This window comes from Sorex fumeus, unplaced genomic scaffold (genome assembly GCF_029834395.1).
Source record: "Sorex fumeus unplaced genomic scaffold, SorFum_2.1 ptg000131l, whole genome shotgun sequence".
In the NCBI taxonomy this organism is placed as follows: Eukaryota; Metazoa; Chordata; class Mammalia; order Eulipotyphla; family Soricidae; genus Sorex; species Sorex fumeus.
The window spans coordinates 14,094,870-14,117,761 of record NW_026606188.1 but is presented as its reverse complement, the minus strand read 5'-3'; the positions used below and the strand labels follow the sequence as shown (position 1 = coordinate 14,117,761).

Genomic DNA, 22,892 nt, shown 5'->3' with positions numbered 1-22,892 from the left:
GCATTGCCAGGTGTTAAAAACAAAACAAAACCTAAATAAAAATAAACAAATATAGGGGAGGTTGGAGCAATAGTACAGCAGGTAGAGTCTTTGCCTTGCAAGTGACCAAACCAGATTCTACGTCTGGCATCCCATACGGTCCTCTAAGTACGGCCAGGAGAGATATATAAGCACAGAGCGAGGAGTAAGTTACGAGCACTTGCAGTGTGAGACCAAGAAAACAAAAATAAAATAAATATGGATGGGGAAATAAAAGAAAATGGTATAAATATTAATTACTAGCAATTAATGAAACCCAGGAACATCTCTACTAGCTGATGGACCTTTCCTGCACCACACAGTTCACACCAAGTTCACATCAAGACCCTGTGGCAAGGACTTTCCAATGGACCTGAATGTGATCAGGACCATTCTAGATCTAAACTGCACTAGTCTCAGTGAGAGCAGATGCAGCATTAGAAGAGGTTCAGTGTCACAGAGCCCAGAGAGGAAGAATGAGTATGTGGTGTGATGTTCTAGAGAGCAATCAGAGGAAATGTGAAGGCTAATGTCTCAGCTGTTCTGAATAAAGGCTTATATTTTGATGCATTATAAACACATGCAGTATTTAGCTGTATTTAGCCAAGAAATATTCAAGCATGAGGACTAAAAAGAAAAAAGAAAGTTAACACATCAGTCATTTTCAAAGTATAACAAGCACTGACAGAAAATGCGCTGATTATTTAACAGAAAGCAGTTTCTTTTAAATCCCCTGGATATGTGCTACAAGTAGGCACCATGACTATAATTGATTCAACTACTTTGAATCACAAAAAAATTAAAAAGCTAGATGCTGTTTGCATGGATCTCCCTTTAGTTAACTAGATTTTCATTTACAAAAGCTTACAGAGCTGAATGCAGCTGACACAGGGGGAAGAATCAAACAGGCCACTGCTAGAATAGATTATGGGGATCATTTGAGTTATGTTTCTGTTAAGTTCCCTCAATCAATTGATATTCTTCAGGGACAATAACAGCTTACATGGAACTCTGCCGGAATTAACAGGTTTGGCTCTGCAATAGCTAGCTTGCAAATGTAGGGACAGGCATTTAATCCATAGGCTCATCTTCAAAAGAGGAAAAACAAGCCTCTGTATAAGTATTCCATTAGAAGAAAAAAATTCCTATCAATAATGCTACTCAGTGCAAGCTCAAAATTTCAACTAATGGAATCAAACCTACACATTTATTTAATTTCCCCCCAAACATGCATTTAAGTGATGCATACTCAAATGTTATTTTTTAAGTAGGAAGAAAATTCTATTACTGTAGTGCAGAAAAAAGGGGAGTAAATGAATAAATGGGAATGGTTACAGCAAAAGAGGGGACTTTAGTAGTGCTTTATTAGAATCAAAATCCAATTCCCTTAATGTGGCCATAAAACAACTTTTTTTCTCAAGCAAAACGATATCAGTAAGGACCACACTACTGTTTCAGAATACTTCCCACTGCCAAAGAGTTCTCACAAGGAATTTAGTGAGCGTTTGAGAATTTGACAGTGTTGGAGCACTAAATTCTAATTTGCAGTCCTATCACCCCCCACCCAATATCCTCCAAGCTTAATTCATCCGATGGTTGAGTGTCCGAAATTGGCATTTCTGTACATCAGATGTCAGCAACTTTCTAAGACCCAACCAAGTAAAAAGACCAGGAGACTGGGAGAGGACTCCACTGCAACACAACGGCGGGGAGGGGCCTCACACTCCTCGCAATGGACAATCTTGCACAGGGGACAGCTTCGTGCAGGGGACAGCTGTGCTCTGGGGACAGCCGCGCTCAGGGATGCCAGAAAGGAGAATCCTTGCAGCCCACAGCAAGCTCAGCCCAGATTCGAGGGCCAACAGAGCAGATCTGAGAGATGCTAGCATTCCTTGCCCGGGAGGCTGGGGCTAACCCTGGACCCGACCCACAGGCTCAATCACTCGGAAGCCCAGCCCTGGCTGCTGGAGAAAGCGCTGCCACACTAACCCGCAGTCAACCGGGATCTCTGGGTGCTGACCAGGGCTTCAGCACCTTCAGTCAGGTGCCCAAGTTTCCCCTCTCAGAGCACAAAGCAAGGAGAGGCAAAGAGGCAGCCACGCCTCCAAGGAGACCAGCAGGCACCCAGTGAGATTACAGTGGGGAGAGTGTTTGCCTAGCGTGCAGCCAATCCAGGTTTCATCCCCAGGACCACATACATATACCCTGAGCATAGAGGCAGGAGTAAGCCCTGAGCACCTCCAGGTATGTGCAGCCCCTGTGCATCATCAAAATAGCCCAAGAAGCCCCAGGCCCCTCTGGACCCAGGACCTGTGGAGGTGAACCTTAATTAAAAAAAAAAAAATTAGAAACAAATTTAAAATGAAATAACAAAAGTTGCCGTTGTTTATTAAGGGCACAAAATGAGCCCAGCATTGGGTTAAGAACCGTATTTGTGCACTCGTGTAATTTCAAAAAAACTCAAAAATCCATACTTGCTAAAAGTAGAAAATGAGGCACAGAGAGGTTCTGTAACATGCCCAAAGCCACACAGTAGATAAGGACTGCCGGGATTCATCCCAGGCAGCCTGGTTCAGAGGCCATCTGAACTACCACATGATATTAGTTATTCTTTCAATAATGAATATAAAATTTACAATCAAGAAAAAGAAATACCTAGCGCAGAACCTTGCAGGCCCAAACCAGAGCACAGGTCCAGGAAGTACTTGAGGAAGAAACGAGGATGCAAACAAAGATCAGGCGTGGAACTTTTACTGAATTAAGCAACAGACACCTAAAATACAAAGATGCTACTGAAAAACAGTGACAAAACTTAGGCAAAGAAAGTTCTGCCATAAAAATAATAATAATAATAATTACTTCCAAATGCTTGCTTATATACGGGAGCCAAGTTTGCTGTTATTAGTTGAAACTTACGACAACAGCTGAAAGTAAAATCTCACTCTGCTAAATCCAACCACATGGGAATACGCAAGACACCCACCCCTGTGTGGGCATTCAGAGACACACAACACACTTCACACACCGTGCGCAGGTACTGTGCCCGAGGAACTATACCTCACAGTCACGTCTGCTGAACAGTCACATCTGTCAAACTGAAGAGAACCCACTTCCTACTGCTCAGCACAACTCAATCCCCAAAGCCCATCAACTCAAGAAAATTTTAGAAAATTTAAAATTTCTCGTCAAGCAAACGAACATAATTAATGAAACATCGATGCATCCCATAATCTTTCCACATGTGTACAACAGTACTATTCTCTTTATTCTTTCCATCTGTAGCAAATGTTTAGCCCCGTAACACACAAATGTTTAGCCCCTGAACCCAAACTTGTATTTCGCCTGAACTGTTTTTGATTTTGTGTGACATGATGAGGCTTAAAAGTATATGCTGCAATACAGCAGGTTTGACTACACACAGGTGAAAGGGGTCACTGTGAAACACTGAGGTGACGAATCACCACAGCCAGTGTTCCTCAACCTTGCTCCAGTGACCCCTTCGACATGGCCTCATGTTTCCTTCCTGCGTCCCCAATGCTTCATCCTTCCAGGTGATCCCCTAGTCTTGTGGCCCAGTGCATTTATGAGATTTCCATCTGGGACCCTGTGGAATATACAAGCAGCGTTCCCAGGGCATCTGGGCCTGGCTAGGAAATGCTGCTGTGAGCTGTAATGACCTTCTTCTCAAGAACTAGTATAAGTTCACTGACATTGATCACATTATGATGTCACAAAGAAAATCTAAATCTAAAAAAATCTAAAAAAAAATAAATAAAATAATGAAGATAAAATTTTTAAGTTCAATATAAAATCTTAAGATATTAAAACCAATTTCAAAATCTAAGGTGTAACTGAGAAAAAAAATGGCACTTGGAAGTTAAAAAATTACTTTCCTAACAGAAGTTTTAGAAAAAGCAGTAGAATTATACGGTATTTAGAAAAATAAAGTAATAAAAATACAGCATATAAACATTTAAAAGCTGGTATAGATAAGTGCTAATAAGGGGAGTTACAGAGATGTGCGCCATACTAAAATAAATGAGCTTGTCCATTTGGCACAAGGAATAAATATGAAGAGAAAAGCAGAAAGGTTAAGAGTATAAACCAGTTAAAACTACAGTCTCTGAAGACAAGGCAGGAGGGAAAAATCCACCCAATAGGAATTGCCAATCTATTCAACATGAATAAAAATCAGACTCCCAAAGTCAAGATCGGAAAATGAAAGTAACAATGTGAAAAGTCCTTAAACCATGAAAAATATAAAATTTCTAAAAAGATTCTAAAAACACATTTTTACTCAGAGACCCAAACAAATATTTCAAATCTAAAAACTTCGACCTATAAGACAAAATAGAGTTCTATGAGGCTCTCCATTTTTGTAAAAGTTGCTAACTGGTAAGTACCTTGCTCAAAACTAAGGATTCTGCCAGAGAAAAAGTGCAGTGGGGAAGGTGCTGGTCCTCATGTGGCGAACACCAACTCAATCCCTGGTAGCATAAAGGTCCCTGGAGTACTTCTAAGGGTGACCTCAACAAAGGCAGGAGTCATGGCATTCTGGAATTCCAGACTGTGCAATTGGAAGACTATTGTGATGGGATTATAGCCCAGGTCTCCTCAGGGAGTCCCCCTGGCTACAGCACATCTTCTCCGCTCATGCATGCAACTGAACTGGGTCTGATTCCTGGCATCCCACATGGCCCCCACCCTGAGTCTGCAAGGAACGATCCCTGGGCACAGAGTAGGAATAAGCCCTGAAAACAGCGAGTATGGCCCAAAAACAAACAAACAAACAAAAAAACATGATGAAGAACTTAGATTAATCGTATTACTCTTCAGAAAAATTTAGTAGCACTGTAGCACTGTTCTCCCATTGCTCATCGATTTGCTCGAGCAGGTACCAGTAACATCTCCATTGTGAGACTTGTTGTTACTGGTTTTTGGCATATTGAATATGCTATGGATAGCTTGCCAGGCTTTGCCTTACGGGTGGAATACTCTTGGTAGCTTGCCAGGCTCTCCGAGAGCAGCGAAGAAATAGAACCCGAGTAGGCTGCATGCAAAGCAAACGCCCTTCCCACTATGCTATCGCTCCGGCCCGGAAAAATTTAGTAGTGATTAAAATAAATTATAATCATTAGAGAAGGGAAATTTTAAATTAAAAAAAATGCATCATGGAGATTCAACAATTACAGTCCAATGAGTTCCATAAAAGAGAGCACAAAACCTCAGAATCAATGCATACTGAAAAACAATCAAGAGGGCATGACACAACAGTAGAAATGGAAGGTCTCTTCAAGTCTGAGGGACTCAGCCCATGTAGACACGGGCTGAACAATGTCTGAGCACAGGTCTCCAGGCAGACAAGCTGGGATGGCCTGTGTAGGCAGCTGTACAATAAGGGCCTCTGGACCGACTTCCCAGCACTGCTGCAGAATTACCAGTTAGCAGCTGTCAAGAACTTGGCACAGACATGAATATGACAGTACGAATATGTAGGACATTGCAGAAACACAGGCTCAACTAAGCCCTAAACTCCCAAGGCGGGGGCAGACAGAGGCGGGAAATGGGATCTTTGTTCAAAACACACTATGAAATCAATTTAAGAATAAAAAGTGAACAGAAAATATAAAACTAGGAGAGAAAAGACTACCTACCTGAATTCTAACTGGAGAAGACCAGTTATGAACATTGACAGCAAATTTACGAAAAAGAAAACAATGGACTTCACAATATAAAATTGCAATGTCACATGCTAAAAATTAAGAAAAAACAAAAACAAGGAAAACTAAGGGTTGGTAGAGGGGTGTGTATGTATGTATATGCACACAAACATATATGAAGGTATAAACAAGTACATGAACAAGTCGTCACAAAAAAAAAAATTCATTTGCTTCTGAGAAAATGCTTAAGAGAATCAATAGCTACTGCTGGTTCAGGTTTGGATTAATTCCTGGGGCGGTGCCCAAAGGATTGAGTAACACAGGGAAAGCAGCACTTGTGACAATTCCCCAGTCCCTCGAAAGTTTCTAAAAATTGAACATTTTTGTTGTTGTTTTATTGGGGGACCACAACTGGCAGTGCTCAGAACCTACTCCTGGCTCTATGCTCAGGAAGCACTCGGGGGGCTGAGGGGGGACTCAGGCGACTATTTGGAGCTCCAGGGATTGAACCAGGGTTGGCCAAGTACAAGACAAATACTCTACCTACTCTCCAGCCTCTTCACAATGTGAACTATATCATTAATGTTTAACATTAACAAACTTCAAAAGAGTGTTAAGACCAACCTTTTTAAAGCATCCTTCTTGCTGGCATCTACAGTACTCCACCACTTCGCAAGGTAAGAGATCTCAGCCCAAATAAATTTCCTCCGTGAGTCTTCTTGCAGCTTGGTCACCATGTTATTAAAAATATACTGAGTCTTCTCATTAAAGTACTCATTGAAAGTCCTCAACCAACCTGGATCAAAACACAAACATACCACAAAAGTCTGATTCCCAAGTCTTTATTTTATTTATTGAATCACTGTGTGATAGAGCCTTACAAATCTATTCATGATTAGGTTTTAGATGTAGAGTTCCAACACCCATCCCTCCACCAGTGTATATTTTCCAGAACCAGAGTCCCCAGTTTCCCTCCCACCACCCCCCTGCCTGCATCTATGGCAGTGAGGCAGGTGCTTTTCCTCCCTTACCCCTGCCCCTCTTCTTCTCCCTCCCTCTCCCTCTTTCTCCCTACCTCGTCCCCTCTCTCCCCTCCTTTCTCTCCCTCTCCCCCCATTTTGGGGCATTGTGGTTTGCAATATTGATACTGAAAGGTTACCAAGAATATCCCTTACCTACTTTTAACACTTAGATCTTGCCCAGCAAGATCATTCCCAGCTACTATTGTAATACTGGTCTCATCTTTATCTTACCTACGCCCTGCCCCACAAACAATTGTGGTTGATTCCAAACACTGACCAGTCCTCCCAGCCTCTGTTTTCCCTGGCCATGGATAGTACTCTTCATAAATAAATATATATATATATATATATGTGTGTGTGTGTGTGTATATATGTGTGTGTATATATATATATCTTTTTATATGTGTGTGTGTTCCACAAAGGAATGCAGTTATTATCTGTCCCTCTCCCCTGACTCATTCACTCAGCATTATCCTCTCCATATAAATGGATGATGACCAAGTCCTGTTTTCACCCATCCGAGTGCACTGCATTACCTTAGGATACCCTTAGATGCTTTGTCCAGAAGCAAATTTTAAATAAAGCAATTTCAGTAGCCTTCTTTTATCTAAAATTCAACCAGTTATTTCAATTAATGAAATTTAATATGGACATGTCACTTAAAAAGTTAACACTGAAATGATAAAAGTGCTTTGAAAACTACACAAATTTTGATAGAGTTCCAAAAGATTAGCTCTCATTGAGGAAATGTTTTGATTTTACAAATCTGAACAGTATTTTAACAAGTTAGCAGTACTGTTCTCATATATTGGGATTAACTTCCAATCCTGTGGTGACACATCTAAAATACGCCACCTATTACCTAAGTTAAACTAAATAGAAGAAAATCACAAGTATAAATTAGAACTAGAAGCCTGTAGCAGAGCAGTAAGATAATACAGCACGATTATAAATACCGAGAAGAATTTTGCCCAAAATAGGCATTTAGCTCCCAAGAGGCTGTTCAGTACTCCACTTTTCAGAAGCACAACCTGACCCTAATGAAATGATAAACTTTCACACATCTATCTAAAGTTTTCTGCTGAGGAAAAAAAATGTAGCTATTGCCAACTTTGCTGACTTTCCCCTACTAAAAATACCAGGAAATTTTATCAATAGGCAGTTAACAGTTAGTGTGGACCGTATCTGCCTACAAAAATTAATCAAACCTGAAAGCAGACTGCCGGATGAGGGGCCGACTATCCTGTAGCGTGAAGAGGAGCCTCTAGAAGGCATTGCTGGCATGAACACAGTGTTCCTCTTGCTTCCCATGGAGAGCCCGTTCCTTCTGGAGCTCCCACTGGGCACGTGTGTCAGGGAAGAGACTACATAAACAGGGATGCACTGAAACATTCCACAGAGAATCTCGGGTCTGGGATACTGCTAAGCAGGCTGGTCGCTGAAGATTGCTATGATCACCAAATAGTGATACTCGCACTAATCAATGTAAGCTTCTTTAAATAAAGGCTTAAATATTTTTATTTACTTCATTATTCTGGGGAATGGAGAGATAGAACAGCAGGTAAAGCGTTTGCCTTGACAGGCAGCTGACATGGTGAACTGGTTGAATTCCTCCACCCCTCTTGGAGAGCCCAGCAAGCTACTGAGAATATCTTGCCTACACGGCAAACCTGGCAAGCTCCCCGTGACATATTGAATATGCCAAAAACAGTAACAACTTGAACACTTGATCACTTGACTTCCTGTTACTCATCGATTTGCTCAAGCGGGTGCCAGTAATGTCTCCATTCGTCCCTGTTGCATGCTAGTGTAGCCCAATGGCATCTGTTCGTTCTAGGAAAATGAATAGCCTCGAAACATCATTCAGGTTCTTGACGAAGAACTCAGACCATCTTGTAGGTGGGCATCCACACGGTCTTTTGACGTCCCACGGAATCCAGTTGGTAATGGCTCTAGGCCAGTGGTTGTCTCCAAATCTCATTATGTGTCCAGCCCATCTGATTTTCGACACCTTAGCAAATGAGACAGCGTCCCTGATTCTTGACTCTCTACGAAGGTCGGAATACCAGATTCTTTCTCTCATTTGAGTGAAGCATAAAACTCCAAGCATAGCTCTTTCAGTTCCTCTTTGGGAGACCCGAGTAGCATTCGCATCCTGTTTTCGTAGCGACCATGTCTCTGAGGAGTATGTTAATGCAGGAAGAACAGTGGAATCAAAGAGATGTGGCCGGAGCCAGAGGTTCTTCTTTCTCTTAGCTATTTCTTCAACGATCTTGAAGGTGTTCCAAGTCGCGCTCTTCCTCCTGCAAAACTCAGGTGCCAGGTCATTCGTTATGTTGACTTCTCAAACTAGGTACACATAACTGTTGCATTCAGAGATGGTCGTTCCGTTGAGAGTGAATGGAACATCAGGAACGAGACTTTCTCATAAACATTGTCTTCGTGAGATTCAGCTGTAGTCGGACCTTTCCACACTCACAGTAGAAGTCGGTCAGCATTTGTGCTGCTTGTATAATGCTTGGTGTTTTTAGAAGGATGCCATAAGCAAAGCAGAGGTGGTGTAGCTGCCGACCGTCTATCTTCACTCACATTCCTTCCCATTGCAGTCGCCACATGATGTTCTCGTGGGTGGCACTGAAGAGTTTCAGTGAAATGGTATCATCATGCTGAACGCCTCTCTTGACGTCAATGATCACCTCCCTGTAGAATGGTGAGATCCTGATAGTGAATCTGTAATACAGCTCACGGAGGATCCTGATGTATTGAGTTTGAATGCCCTGACTGGCTAGGGCTTCAATGACCGCTTCCGTCTCAACAGAATCAAAGGCTTCTTTAAATCACTGAAAGTTAGACAGAGTCGCATCTTGAACTCCCGAGAAACCTCAGTGAGCTTGGTTATCATGTGGATGTGGTCGATGGTGCTGAATCCTTTGCAGAACCCGGCTTGCTCGCATGGTTGTCCTTCATCTAGTGTTCTGCCAATCCTATTCAGGATGACACAAGTGAACAGCTTGTAGATGATAGACAATAGGCAGACTGGGCAATAGTTGCCAATGTTGTGGATGTCTCCCTTCTTGTACAGTAGTACAGTCTGCTGGTTTTCCATAGGGACGAAACCTTGCATTAAGACAGGTAGCCTGTGAAGAGCCGAGCCATTGTATTGATGAGTACTAATGGCAGGTTCTTCAGGTGTTTGGGTCTGACCTTGTCTGGGCCAGGTGCTGTTCATTTCTTTACCGAAATGGCGTGTCATATTTTGGAAGGAAGAACGTTGGGAACAATAAATCCACCCTGCGGAATTTGGTATGTGGGCAGGTGGACGTGGTTATCAAAGAGATCTGAGTAGAAGTCATGGATAATCTTCTCCATTGTCCTTCTGGAAGATGTGATAGATCCATCAGGATGTCGGAGGGCAGTCCTCTTGGTCTTGTAGTTGGCAAAAGACAGGCGGGAGTTACGAATGCTTTTCCCGGCTTCTGCCGCATCTACCAGCACTGCTGCTCTTCTCTCATTGAGGTCTTCTTTTATCGCATCTCTGCACTGCTTTGTGAGCTTGGATGTTTGCTTGTCGTTGCCTGAGGCATGAGCCAAGCCACGTAGGCGAATAAGCTCCAGAGTTTTCGAAGACAGGAGTTGTTTTGTGACTAACTCTCGCAGAATTCCTCACACAATCATGGAGGTGCTGAACCAGTCAATTGTATTCTTCGTGAGTGTTCTCAACAATGGCATCTTCCCATGTTGCAGCAATAGTAACAAAGAGCTCCCAGTTGGTGGTCATTCTGGGAGTTCTCTTCTTAAACTTTGCAGCCCTTTCTCCCTGCTCTATGAAGTAGAATTTTGCACAAAGGAGACGGTGGTCCGATTCGGTTTGGAATTTTGGGAAAACAGTGACATTGGTCAGGCAAAACTGTCGATTGAATATGATGTGGTCTATTTCGTTGTGGAACCGTCCACCGGGAGACTCCCATGTCCAATATTTAGATTTGGCCTTCTGGAACTGTGAGTTACCATGGATGGTCTTGGCCAACATGATGAACTCAAACAGTCTCTCACCCTGTTCCTTCCATTCTAGGCCATGGTTCCTGATGTGGAGTTCTTCGACTGATCTTCTCAGTCCTATCTTGGCGTTAAAATCACCAACAATGATCTTGTAGAAGGTGTGGTCTTCTTTATAGAACTTCTCTAGCTCCATGTAGAGCTTCTCAATTTCTCCTTCACCATAATTGGATGTTGGTGCAGAGACAACAAAGAAACTGCCAGCAGTGAGCCACATCTATTCAAGTGTAATCATCGGATTCTGGTTGTTAGGCATTCAAATGAATCAATGTTCATGGCCAAGTTTGTGTTGACAAGGACACCAACGCCTCCGACGCCTCTTTTATCACGTGTTCTGAGGAACAATTTTTCTCCAGTGTCGAAAACAGCGTGATGTGATTGATGCCTTCTTGTCTAGGTCAGACCAATGATGCTGTACTTGATCTTTCGCTCTTGTACCTTCAGGTCCTCAGTGGATGCATCTGATGCCAGCGTACGTGCAATGAAAGTATAGACAATCATTTTTGTTTTTCTTTGTTTCGGCAGCCTAGTTCAGCCTTGAGATTTTATCAGCCTCTCCTTCCACATCCTTCTCAACGTTGCCGTATTGCTGACTCCTTCAGAATCAGGGAAAGCCTGGCAAGCTCCCTGTGACGTATTAAATATGTGAAAAACAGTAGCAACAAGTCTCAATTTTTTTGAGACGTTACTGGTGCCCGCTCGAGCAAATCGATGAATAATGGGAAGACAGTGCTACAATGCTACATTATTTTGGATGGTAGATCACGCCTGGCTGTGTTCAGTGTTTACTCCTGCCTCTGCCTAGTTCAGGCTTTATTCCCAGCAGATTTGGGGGTGGGCAAGTGTGGTGCCTGGGACTGAAGCTGGGTGAGCCATGTGCCAGGCAAGCTCCCTGCCTGTTACTCGTTTTGGCCCCAAAAGACATGTTTTCACAGAAAATGCAAAAATATCTTAATGAAGTAGAGGTGTGCACAGAATCTACTCCTGCTCATAAATTTAGCAAACAGGAGTCCTGGGCCCTGAGCCCAGGGGAACTGACAAGAGAATTCCACGAGCAGCCAACACAGCCCAGGGGCCCGGACAATGCTCAGCCAGAAGCCTGGCCTTCACACGCTCAGCAAAGCCTGGCCTTGAGAATTCACACCATCAGCACTGACTCTCTTGTCGTGCCCCAAGTCTACAACGAAATCACATAACAGGAGAACAGGCATGTCTAACATCTGATTTTGAATTCATTTAAACACATAAATAAACGACCAGAGTCCCAACTGGTCCAGAACTCATTCTGTGCCCCGATTATGGACATGATCAAAACCCCTCAAAATTCAAGCATATGCTGCTGACACCCAAAGTCAATATGACTATTAAGTTTCCAAACGTTTTAGGAAGTGAAAGGTCACAGGGTTAGGTCCCATAGCCAGTTTTTTAAATTAAAGGTGTGGGAAATGATGACACACATACAAAAGGACGATGATGTGAAGGCAAGAGATGACCATCTAGACACAGGACTAAAGGCTGAGAGGCACCCAGACTCTGGACTTCTGACCTCCAGGACAAGGAAGCAATAAATTGCTGCCATAGGAAAACTCTGGGTCGCCCTCAGGAGGAATCAGGCCAAGTCCCATACTGCTGGAGCCCCAGCAGCACTGCAAAGGCTCACTGTCACACTAACACTCTGCAGAGTGTTCAAACTGAGTGATTTCAGACATCCTGGGGCCCAGGCTGAGAACTCTGGTGTCCTCTTGGAGGAGGAACGACTTCCTTCCACCCCCTCATGCCTCCAGACACCCTGGTGGCCATGCCCACCACCCATAGCCACGCCCATGTCACCTCACTGACCCAGACCAAAGACCCTGAAGTCCAAAGTCCACAACACTGAAATCCAGGAGGAGCACAGCAAATTCAATGGGAAAACAAAGAAAAATAATAACATAGAAGGCTCAGCTAGCAACAAATAGCTCAGTAAACCCTCCGACAAGAACTTAACAACCCACTAGAGACATATATATCAATATTTAAACAAAAAATAGAATTTTTAATACTTATCCATGTTAGTATTGGAGCTTTGTTATGTAATCAATGTCAGCTCTAGAATAGTATCAGAGTGTGGCTTTTGTCAACATAAAAATAAATGTTTAAAAATAAATACATTTCTATCATTGAAGTCACTGATTCTGTAGAAAATCTGTTAAACAGTAGCATTGCATATTGGGCTGGAGCGATAGCAGGGCTGGAGCGATAGCACAGCGGTAGGGCGTTTGCCTTGCACGCAGCCAACATGGCTGACCAGAGTTCGATTCCTCTGCCCCTCTCGGAGAGCCTGGCAAGCTACCGAGAGTATCTCACCCACATGGCAGAGCCTGGCAAGCTATCCGTGATGTATTCAATAAGCCAAACACAGTAACAACAAAAGTCTCCAATGGAGATGTTACTGGGCCCGCTCGAGCAAATCGATGAACAACGGGAGGACAGTGAGAGTGACAGTCACTTGCATATTGACACTGTCTAAAACACAATCGTGATGGAAGGCGTTTTCCTGCTGCTGTTGATTTGGGGGACACAGCCAGAGGTGACGGGGTTATTCCTGGCTCTACACACAGCGGTTGTTCCTGGGGGCTCAGGGGCGTACATGGGAAGCAAGGTAGGGCCCTGCCACTCTACTCTCTCCGGCACAAATATGCACTCTAAAATATCACTATGATACATAATATACATCTACTCCTGGGCTACTAAGGTGGAGGAGGAATCAAGTACATGTAAATTTCTATTCGTGTCATTATTCATGTGTAGTAATAACTAAGGATATCATTTATATGGTGCTGTCAGATTTATTGTGTTTAAGGTATCATATATATATGTATATATATATATATCTTTTTAAGAATAGTTAAAATGTATCCCTAATGATTTGGCTAAAAACTGAAGAACTATGAAAAAGGGTTGGCCTCCAAGAGTAATTTAATAATCTTTTATTTAATAGAAAGGATAAAATAAGAAGAAAATAGTCTTTATAAAGATTAGTAGACAGGGTTTGGGGAGTTCTTGCTTTTCTCTTAGTCTGAGGGGGTGAAATGGGCCTCTGGGCAGCAGGCCGGGGCCACTCCCAGCTCTGTGCCCAGGAGGGACCCCGAGCCATCCACAGGAGCCATTTATGGTACCAGAGACTCAGACTGGGGTTCGCAAATGCCCTACCTCCTTTATCTGCTCTCCAAACCAAGCAAGACTTTTTTTTAAAGTAAAATTACTTATTTTCATCACTTATAATTTGTTATGAAGTAAGACCACTTCTAAGAATTGTTATGATGAGGGTTTTCTTAAAGGAATCATGATGATTGATAAATCTACTTTCCCTTCAACACTCCATTCACCCTTCAACAATCATGCAGAAGTATGTCAAAGACATTTATGTGAGCCAAAATAAAAGCTCAAAAACATCAACTTAAAAGCTTGCCATGATCTCATCTATAATAGATACTAATATCACTACAATACAGTGCAATTAATGAAGAATGAGTTCAAAGATAGCCTCTTGTCAGCTTTCAATACTGAGTAATATAATAGTAAATTAGCTTTTATTGCTCTCATACAATAGAGTAATCAAGTATTCTCTTTTCCACTGAATTCACTCTTTTTTTTTCTAAATTACTGCAAAATTACAACTGTATATTAACATGAGACCATTCAGAAAGAATTTTATAAAAAGTTAAACAGGATGAGGTTTTGTGACATCAAATTATATTCCAACCTCTAGTTTAATAATCTTAGGAAACTGAGTTTTTGTAAAGTGGTCAATTGACAGTGTTTTTCTTTCCCTTGAATACACTTGAAATTACATCAGGGTTAAAAATGCATTATGAATACCCCTCAGTGTAGTTTGTTACTCTAACAACATATCAGCTATAAAAACACAAAAAGTGAGGAAATATTTAAAATAAAGGGTGCATAATCAGAAGTTATCATAAGAAAAGCAGGCATAATTTAACATCACTCCTTTATCATTCAGAAAATGGAACTTCTAAAATGGAACTTCTAAAAATGTAACCAATCAAGTTGGAGAAGCTACTGCTTGTTTTTAGCAAGCAAAGTTAAGCACTTAGTTCACTAACAAAAGTTTGTTTGGGTGTTCAGTGTGTTTGTTCTGGTTTTCCGCCATGTCAGAGCTGCACTAAGGCCTACTTCTGACTCTGCCGTGCCTGGGGTCAGGCCTGGTGGTGACAGTACTACAGGGGCTGCCGGGGTCAGAGCCAGGACAGCACAGGCCAGGAGCACACCTCCCACTGCACCAGCTCCGTGGCCCAACCATTTGCTCTGTAACTCTAGTCCTGATCGCAGCTTGAAGTCTGCAAACGTGGCCATGTGATGCTCTTTAAGAACAGGTAGTTCTTTTTTTTTTTTTTTTTTTTTTTTTTTTTTCCCCTTTATTTTATTTTATTTTTTTTAAAGTTGTAGATTTACAATTTTTTGTGCTTTGGTTTCAATTATACAATGATCAGATACCCATCCCTCCACCAGTGCCCATTTTCCACCACCATGGATAATATCCCTCCCACCCCCATCCCCCCATCCCCCCTGCCTCTGTGGCAGGGCAATCCCCTGTGTTCTCTCTCTCCTTTTGGGTGTTGTGGTCTGCAAAAGAGGCATTGAGTGGCAAACATGTTCAGTCCATAGTCTACTTTCGACATGCATCTCCCCTCCTGGGAGGATCCTCCAAACATCCTTTATTTGGTGCTCCCTTCTCTATCTGAATAGCCCTTTCCTCTAGGATACCCGGCTGGCCTCTAAGTTATGGAGTAATCCTCCTGGTGCTGATCTCAGCTATTCTTGGGTATTAATCTCATACTTTGTTACTTTATATCCCCCAGATGAATGCAATCTTTCTATGTCTATCCCTCTCTTTCTGACTCATTTCGCTTAGCATGATACTTTCCATATTGTACCACTTGTATGTAAATTTCATGACTTCATCTTTTCTAAGAGCTACATAGTACTCCATTGTGTAGATGTACCAAAGTTTCTTTAACCAGTCATCTGTTCTTGGGCATTCAGGTTTCTTCCAGTTTCTGGCTATTGTAAAGAGGGCTGCAATGAACAAACAAGTGCAGATGTCACTTCGACTATACATTTTTGCCTCTCTGGGATATATTCCCAGGAGTGGTATTGCTGGGTCAAATGGGAGCTCAATTTCTAATTTTTTGAGAATCGTCCATACTGTTTTCCAGAAGGGCTGAACCAGTGGACATTCCCACCAACAGTGAAGGAGTGTCCCTTTCTCGCCACATCCACGCCAGCATCGGTTGCTTTTGTTCTTTTGAATTTGGGCCAGTCTCTGAGGTGTGAGATGGTATCTCATTGTGGTTTTGATCTGCATCTCCCTGATGATTAATGATGTAGAGCATTTTCTCATGTGCTTTTTTGCCATTCGGATTTCTTCTTTGAGAAAGTTTCTGTTCATTTCATTGCCCCATTTTTGGATGGGGTTGGATGTTTTCTTCTTGTGGAGTTTAACCAGTATTTTGTATATCCTGGATATCAACCCCTTGTCAGATGTGTATTCGGTGAATATCCTTTCCCATTCTGTAGACTGTCTTTGTATTTTGGTCACTGTTTCTTTGGAGGTGCAGAAGCTTCTTAGTTTAAGATAGTCCCATTTATCTATCTCTGTTTTCACTTGCTCGGCCAGTGGCGTGGCATCTTTGAAGATACCATTAGCTTCAATGTCATGGAGGGTTTTGCCAACTTTATCTTCAATGTACCTTATGGTTTCTGGTCTGATGTTGAGGTCTTTAATCCATTTTGATCTTACTTTTGTACATGGTGTTAGGCAGAGTTCTGAGCCTATTTTTTTGCATGTAGCCGTCCAGTGATGCCAACACAATTTATTAAAGAGGCTTTCCTTACTCCACTTCACATTACTTGCACCTTTATCAAAGATTAGATGAGCATATGATTGAGGAGAGATGTCAGTGTATTCAACCCTAAGAACAGGTAGTTCTTACCTGGTTCCTCTGCACACTCTGTTTCAAGGGTACCACCCTGAGGACCTGGACTCGGGTGGGGCTTGGGGGGGGGAGTCATTTTCCCATTCTTCCTCTACCACCTCTCTTCACATGATGGATAGACGACACCAGCTAGGAAGCGAACAGGTGCCCGTAAGCTGTCCCCACACACCACACCACACCACACCACAGGGAGCTAAGCACCCGGGCTGGACTCTCCTGTGAGATCATTAAGCTTCTTCTCAAGGCCAGAGAAAATTGTTTAATTTTTCAATTGCTGTTTAACTTAGCAATGTATTGTTTAAGTTATGACTTTCAAACATCCAGTCAGAGCGTCTGAGGGACTCCCTGGGCATGATCCCCAGGCCCTGTACACTTTAGAAACAGACCTGACAACACTGCAGTCCACACCAGCCCGTTATCATCAACCCAGCACCCAGTCAAGTACTTGAACGGTGAAAGAAAAGGCATGGCCAAAGAACTGGGGGGAAAAGTATGGGGCAGAGACAGTACAGCAGGCAGGTGCTGACCTGCACGTGGTAGCCAGGCGTCAGTCCCCAGCACCCCATTTGCTCACCTGAGCACCACCAGGAGTGGCCCCCGTGCAGAGCAAGAGGAAGCTCTGAGCACCACGAGGACTGATCCCCATGCAGAGCAGGAGGAAGCTCTGAGCACCACCAGGAGTGGTCCCCGTGCAGGGCAGGAGGAAGCTCTAAGCACCACCAGAAGTGGCCCCCTAACAGAGCAGGAGGAAGCTTGGAGCACCGCCAGGAGTGGGCTCCATGCAGAGCAGAGGAAGCTCTGAGCACTGCCAGGTCCATTTTGTGATGAAAGAAAGGTAAAGTTACTACTTTCAACTAGAATGAAACCAAAAGATATTGTACTTAGTTCTGGTATGTTCACCACCTTTCTGAGGCTAATCTAATGATTTCTGAACACATTCAAAGTATATACAGGATTTCTATGTCAAAAGGAGTGTCTGTCCATAGAGGATTTTAAACTGCCATCCCCAACCCCAGGGGCATCATTCACATCACCATTAGTTACCCAGAGGATTTTATCAACATAGAGATTGTTTAATGATTTCACTCAAAAGATAAACAAGTATCAAATGTTAGAAAAACATAAAAGCTTAAGAGTCAGAAGTAACTATATACAGATAACATTTTAAAAACTGCAACTTAAGCTTCAAGTCATTTCCATTTTAATGTATCTCAAATTTAAAAATAAATACAAACCAAGATCATAAAAAATCGCTCTTCTATTTAAAAAACAATATATTTCTAGCAATACTGGTCAAATTTTGCAATATTTTATTACATCATCTAGTACTAAAGCCAGAAATACTGCTAATTGTATGACCATAGCTCAAATGCTGGAGCGATAGCACAGCAGGTAGGGCGTTTGCCTTACAAGCGGCCAACATGGCCGACCCGAGTTCGATTCCTCCGCCCCTCTCAGAGAGCCCAGCAAGCTACCGAGAGTATTCGATATGCCAGACACAGTAACAACAAAGTCTCCAATGGAGACGTTACTGGGCCCGCTCGAGCAAATCGACGATCAACGGGAGGGCCTTTACCTTTATCTAGCTCAAATATGATTCTGATTAATTCTAATCCCAATATTTTAAGTTTGTTTGCCCTTCAAAAAAAAGAAAAAACTGTTTAACGTTTTAATTAATTTTCTATCCTAGTTTATCCAACCAAACTCAAAATAAGCATCAGATAAAACGAAAACAACAAGGCCAGCTAAATGAAAACAGATTCTGTTGTGAAACAGGAACAAATTGCCATGGGAATAAAGAAATGGTAAATTTCTACCAGGACAGAAGGCTTCTGAGATGAGTCATCCTCTGCATTGAAGAGCGAGGTAATAACCGAAAACGGGGAGAAGCATGTGGAACCCACCGAGCCCTGGATGAATGTGGCAGTCTGGAGATGCACGCACCGCACAGCCCCCAGGGAGGCCGGGTGAGCAAGAACAGCAGGCACGGCCCACGGACATGGCTCACTTCCTGTTTCTTAGGGACACAGGGAGGAAGGAAATCAGGGTATTTTGATGTATGCTTTCAGAAATGACTTCCGGAAGTGGGAAAGGCAGAATGAATGGTAAAGAGAAAGAAACAGGAAATGAGAACCCTGCAGTGCTTCTGCGGAGATGTGGCTACAGGTTACAGTGGGCATCACCAGAAGAAAACAGGCCAAAAGGGCAAGATGAAGACAACTTGGAGGCTGCCAAAGATTTACAGGAGCGAGTAGACAACTGAGGTCTTTCAGAGATCTGTGAGTCAGTGGGGACCACTTACCAGCTGGTTCTTCTTGGTGCCTTTAAACCGAAGATTTCCAAACTAGCCTTTCCTCCAAGTACTCAGCGCCTCCCATCCTTTTCAAAGCACTCAGCCTTCACTTCCACCCATAAGATATAGCACTTTTTGACCCATGGAAAATGGCATCGCTGGAAATTCTACCATCCACCTAAGAACCTACCTCCATCTTGTTAAGAGAGCTTTTCTGTTTCTTTTCATTTTATTTTTAACTGAGGCACCGTGGTTTACCATTTTCTGTTATGTACTGATTTCAGGTGCAAACTATTCCAGCATCACACAGGGGGCCCACATGTCCCCTTCCCTGCATCCCTGCCCCAGGGCCCTTCCCCCGTCCCAGCCACCCCCCCCCCCCCCCAACAGCATGGAAGCTGCCAAGTGAAGACAGTTCTCGGTTTCTGCTGCCTTCGGGCACTGTTACTGCCCTGTTCTTTCCTTCCTATCCTACTTATGTGAGACCACTGTGCGTCTGTCCTCTCAGGCTCTATCCACATAGAAGTAGATTTCAGGATTCTTATCCTTACAGATGCATAGTTTTCCACTGTGCATATGTGCCATGTTTTTTGTTATCAAGTCAGTTGTTCTCAGATATGGGTTTTGGCTATTGCCAATAGAGCTTCAATGAACAGTGGAGTGCAATAATTTTCTAAATTGAGTTTTTGGGCCCTTGGGATAGATGTCCACAGAAGTGGAATTGTTGGTTCCTTTAGCTCAATTCCTAGTTTCCTGAGAAGTATCCAGTTGTTCTTGAAGAAGCCTGAACCAGTCCACATTTCATCAGCAGGGAATGAGGGTCCCTATTCCCTACATCCATGCCAATGCTAGCTGTTTTGTTCTTTGTGATGTGTGCCAGTTTCAATGCTGTGGAATGATATTAAATTGTTGTTTTGATTTGCATCTCCCAGAGAATTAGTTTTTTCCATCCCACAGCTGTGTTGGTCCAGCTATGATGCTTACAATTCAGATTTCTACAGGACCCTCTGAATCACCCACAAACGTTCATACTGGATATGTACAACTGTAAGACCCTCCAATACAGTTTCGTTATTTTTTTCTAAAGTAACTTGTCTCCCTTGTCCAAACGAGGATACTCCGGGCCTAATAATTCTTCCCCAAACAGATCTGGGTTGTTTGAAACAAGGACAAATAACATACAATATGAGGAATACTGTCATAAGAAAAAGGAAAAGCGACTTCCCATGAGAAGAAACTATGAAATGTATGGAAAGAGGTCTAGAAAAAAGCAAATTAACTAAAGCAAGTAACAACGTTTCTAGAAGAAACCATATTTTTAAAGCTAGAAAATATGACTTCTAAATCACATTCTAATTGTAAATACACAGTGATGACGATCCCCACTAGATATCCATCACCTATGAATGAAGTATTTAAGGTCAGAATCACATTTCATAAGGATGGACTGGAACTATGAAAAGAAAAAGGCATAAAACTGTGCGGTGACATATCTACTATTCTAAGACAGTGAATAAAATCTTTCAGATTAGAAATATTAAAGCAGATGACATCTGACTTCCTAAAAGTGCTGTCATGAAGTATTCCCACAAGAGGTAATATTAAATAATGGCTGTGAGTGCTAATTTCAGAGCCAGTTGATTTCATTTGTTTGGGGGAGGGGCTCAGACCTGGCAGTGCTCAGAGGTAACCCCAGCAAGACATGGTGCTGGCAACTGACTTCAGCTCTGCCACATGTAAGGCAAGTGCCTTAGGCACTCTAGAATCTCCCCAGCCCCTAAAAAAAAAAAAGTTAGGAATAAGATAAGACATCTCTGTGGACTGCAGTCTTGTGTTCTGAATGCAGGAAGTTTGCTTCAGTCCTAAGCACCCACGCAGGAGCAGACCCGAGTACTCCCAGGAGTGGTCCAAAGACAACAACAACAACAACAAAAAGGAGTCAGACTCATCTCCAAGCTACTAAATATCTCGCCCGCACGGCAGAGCCTGGCAAGCTCCCCGTGACGTATTCGATATGCCAGACACAGTAACAACTAAATAATACAAAAATTTAAAAAAATTATGCTTCCTGGGGGAGAGCAGGTAAGACTCTGGCCATGCATGGCACATACCTGGGTTTGATCTCAGCACACCATAAGGGCCCTGAGCATTGTCCAGAGAGATCCTAAGTGAAGAGTTAGGAGTAAGACCTGAGCACAGTGAGGTGTGCCCACTCCCTCTCCCCCCAAGATCTGTTTCTTAATTTTAAAAAAGGTGAAAATTCTAACCGCTCACTTGCAACAGTAAAAATTCTGCAAAAATCACATATGCGTCAAGACAATTTCTGCCCCAACGTGACTGCTGGCTGGGCCAAGTCCTCCTCCTGCTCTGGAGTCACACCACATGGGGATGATCTTCTAATGTTCACACCACAAACTGCTTGACCAAACAATATGCTGGTCAACCTTCCATTTGGCACACCTTATCTTTCTTCGCACTATAATTTCTTTGAAGGAAAATCAACTATTTCAGCAATTTAATAAATGGGAAGCAAAGAATTAAGATTGCAGATACAAAGGTGTAATTGTGTCTTCATCAGCTTATTGAAGACAGCGTGTACATGTATCCATTGACTAACATTCAATTTCACGGTCAGTGATTCAGAACTTTTCAAAAGCATGAAAGTACAAAACTATCAGTACTTACTCAAGAATTCCTTCCTGATTTTGTTTTAAAGCATATGCAATGTTTACATTTCATTACAGATTAAAAAAGATAATTAGGAAGTTTTGATAAGCAATTGCATATTTATCTTTATTGTGAAGAACATTACCAACTCAGTTCAAAAAGAAATATACTAACATTCATAAAATACTGTAATAGAATTTTGAAGGCATGCGAGTTTCAAAAGAAAGGCATGGGCGCACTGTGGGACAAGCATTCAGTGGCCAAGAACTGTTCCCCTGGTCGGCTCATGGCAACAGAGGAACCAAGGACAGGGGAACGGAGAAACGGGGCCCAGGCTGATTAACAGTCAGTTTATTTCTCTCTCCTCCCCAGCGCAGTCCCCTTACAGCAGAATCATAGTTTTGGTCCTAGTCACAGTCATCACAGTTCCCTCATCCTTGTCCTCCTCATCTCCTCTAGTCCCTCTTCCCACTTGCAGCACAGTTATATAGAAACCACACAGTTATATAGAAACACATAGCTGGGGTTGAACACTGTCATAACAACAAACTGAGGTAAAGTCCCTCCTTTAGGGGAATTCTAGGAGATTAATTTAAGGACACAATCTCATCTGAGGGTTCAGCACTCCAGATTACTAGGAGATATATGCAAGGTAGGGATTCCATCTAGGATATGTTGCTTTATCCTTTCATCAGCTAGTAATCCACTTAAACAATCATAGTAAATTTACTACTTATAATATTTCTAGTCACTCTGTATGAACACAGTAAGAGATATAGTAAACTTAAAGGATGGCTCTTCTGGGGACATCTTGCTATATATCCCAGACTATAGTCCTCAGGCCAGGTTAGTCTTTCCTAGCCCCAGCAGGTTCCTTACTCAGTTACTTCTTTTTGGGTCATGACAGAATTTGTCCATGACCATGTTCTTAAATTATTATACTTCTTATGACACTTAGCTTGTCTCCTTTCAATGCCAGGGTAGCTTACAGCTTGCCCTGGGCCCATCCAGTCCCTTCGCCAGGACCCTCCTTTTTGGGGTTTTAGGAAGTAAGGGCGACTGCGAGGCTTAAGTCAGTAAATATGATGGGTGCCCAGGAGTAAATATTATTTGGAGTCAATTAACCCCCATGTTACAAAGCATAGGATCAACTGTCTTCCTGTGTCTATACAAAAAG

At 42.6% G+C, this 22,892-nt stretch overlaps 1 protein-coding gene across 1 annotated transcript in view; it reads right to left on the bottom strand.

Moving 5' to 3' along the window:
- The window catches only part of MAN2A1 (mannosidase alpha class 2A member 1), a 205,571-nt gene that overhangs the window by 139,053 nt on the left and 43,626 nt on the right, over positions 1-22,892 (bottom strand). The window contains exon 4 of the mRNA XM_056139074.1: positions 6,303-6,474. Coding sequence (XP_055995049.1) covers positions 6,303-6,474 — 172 coding nt within the window. The remainder of the gene's footprint in view (positions 1-6,302; positions 6,475-22,892) is intronic.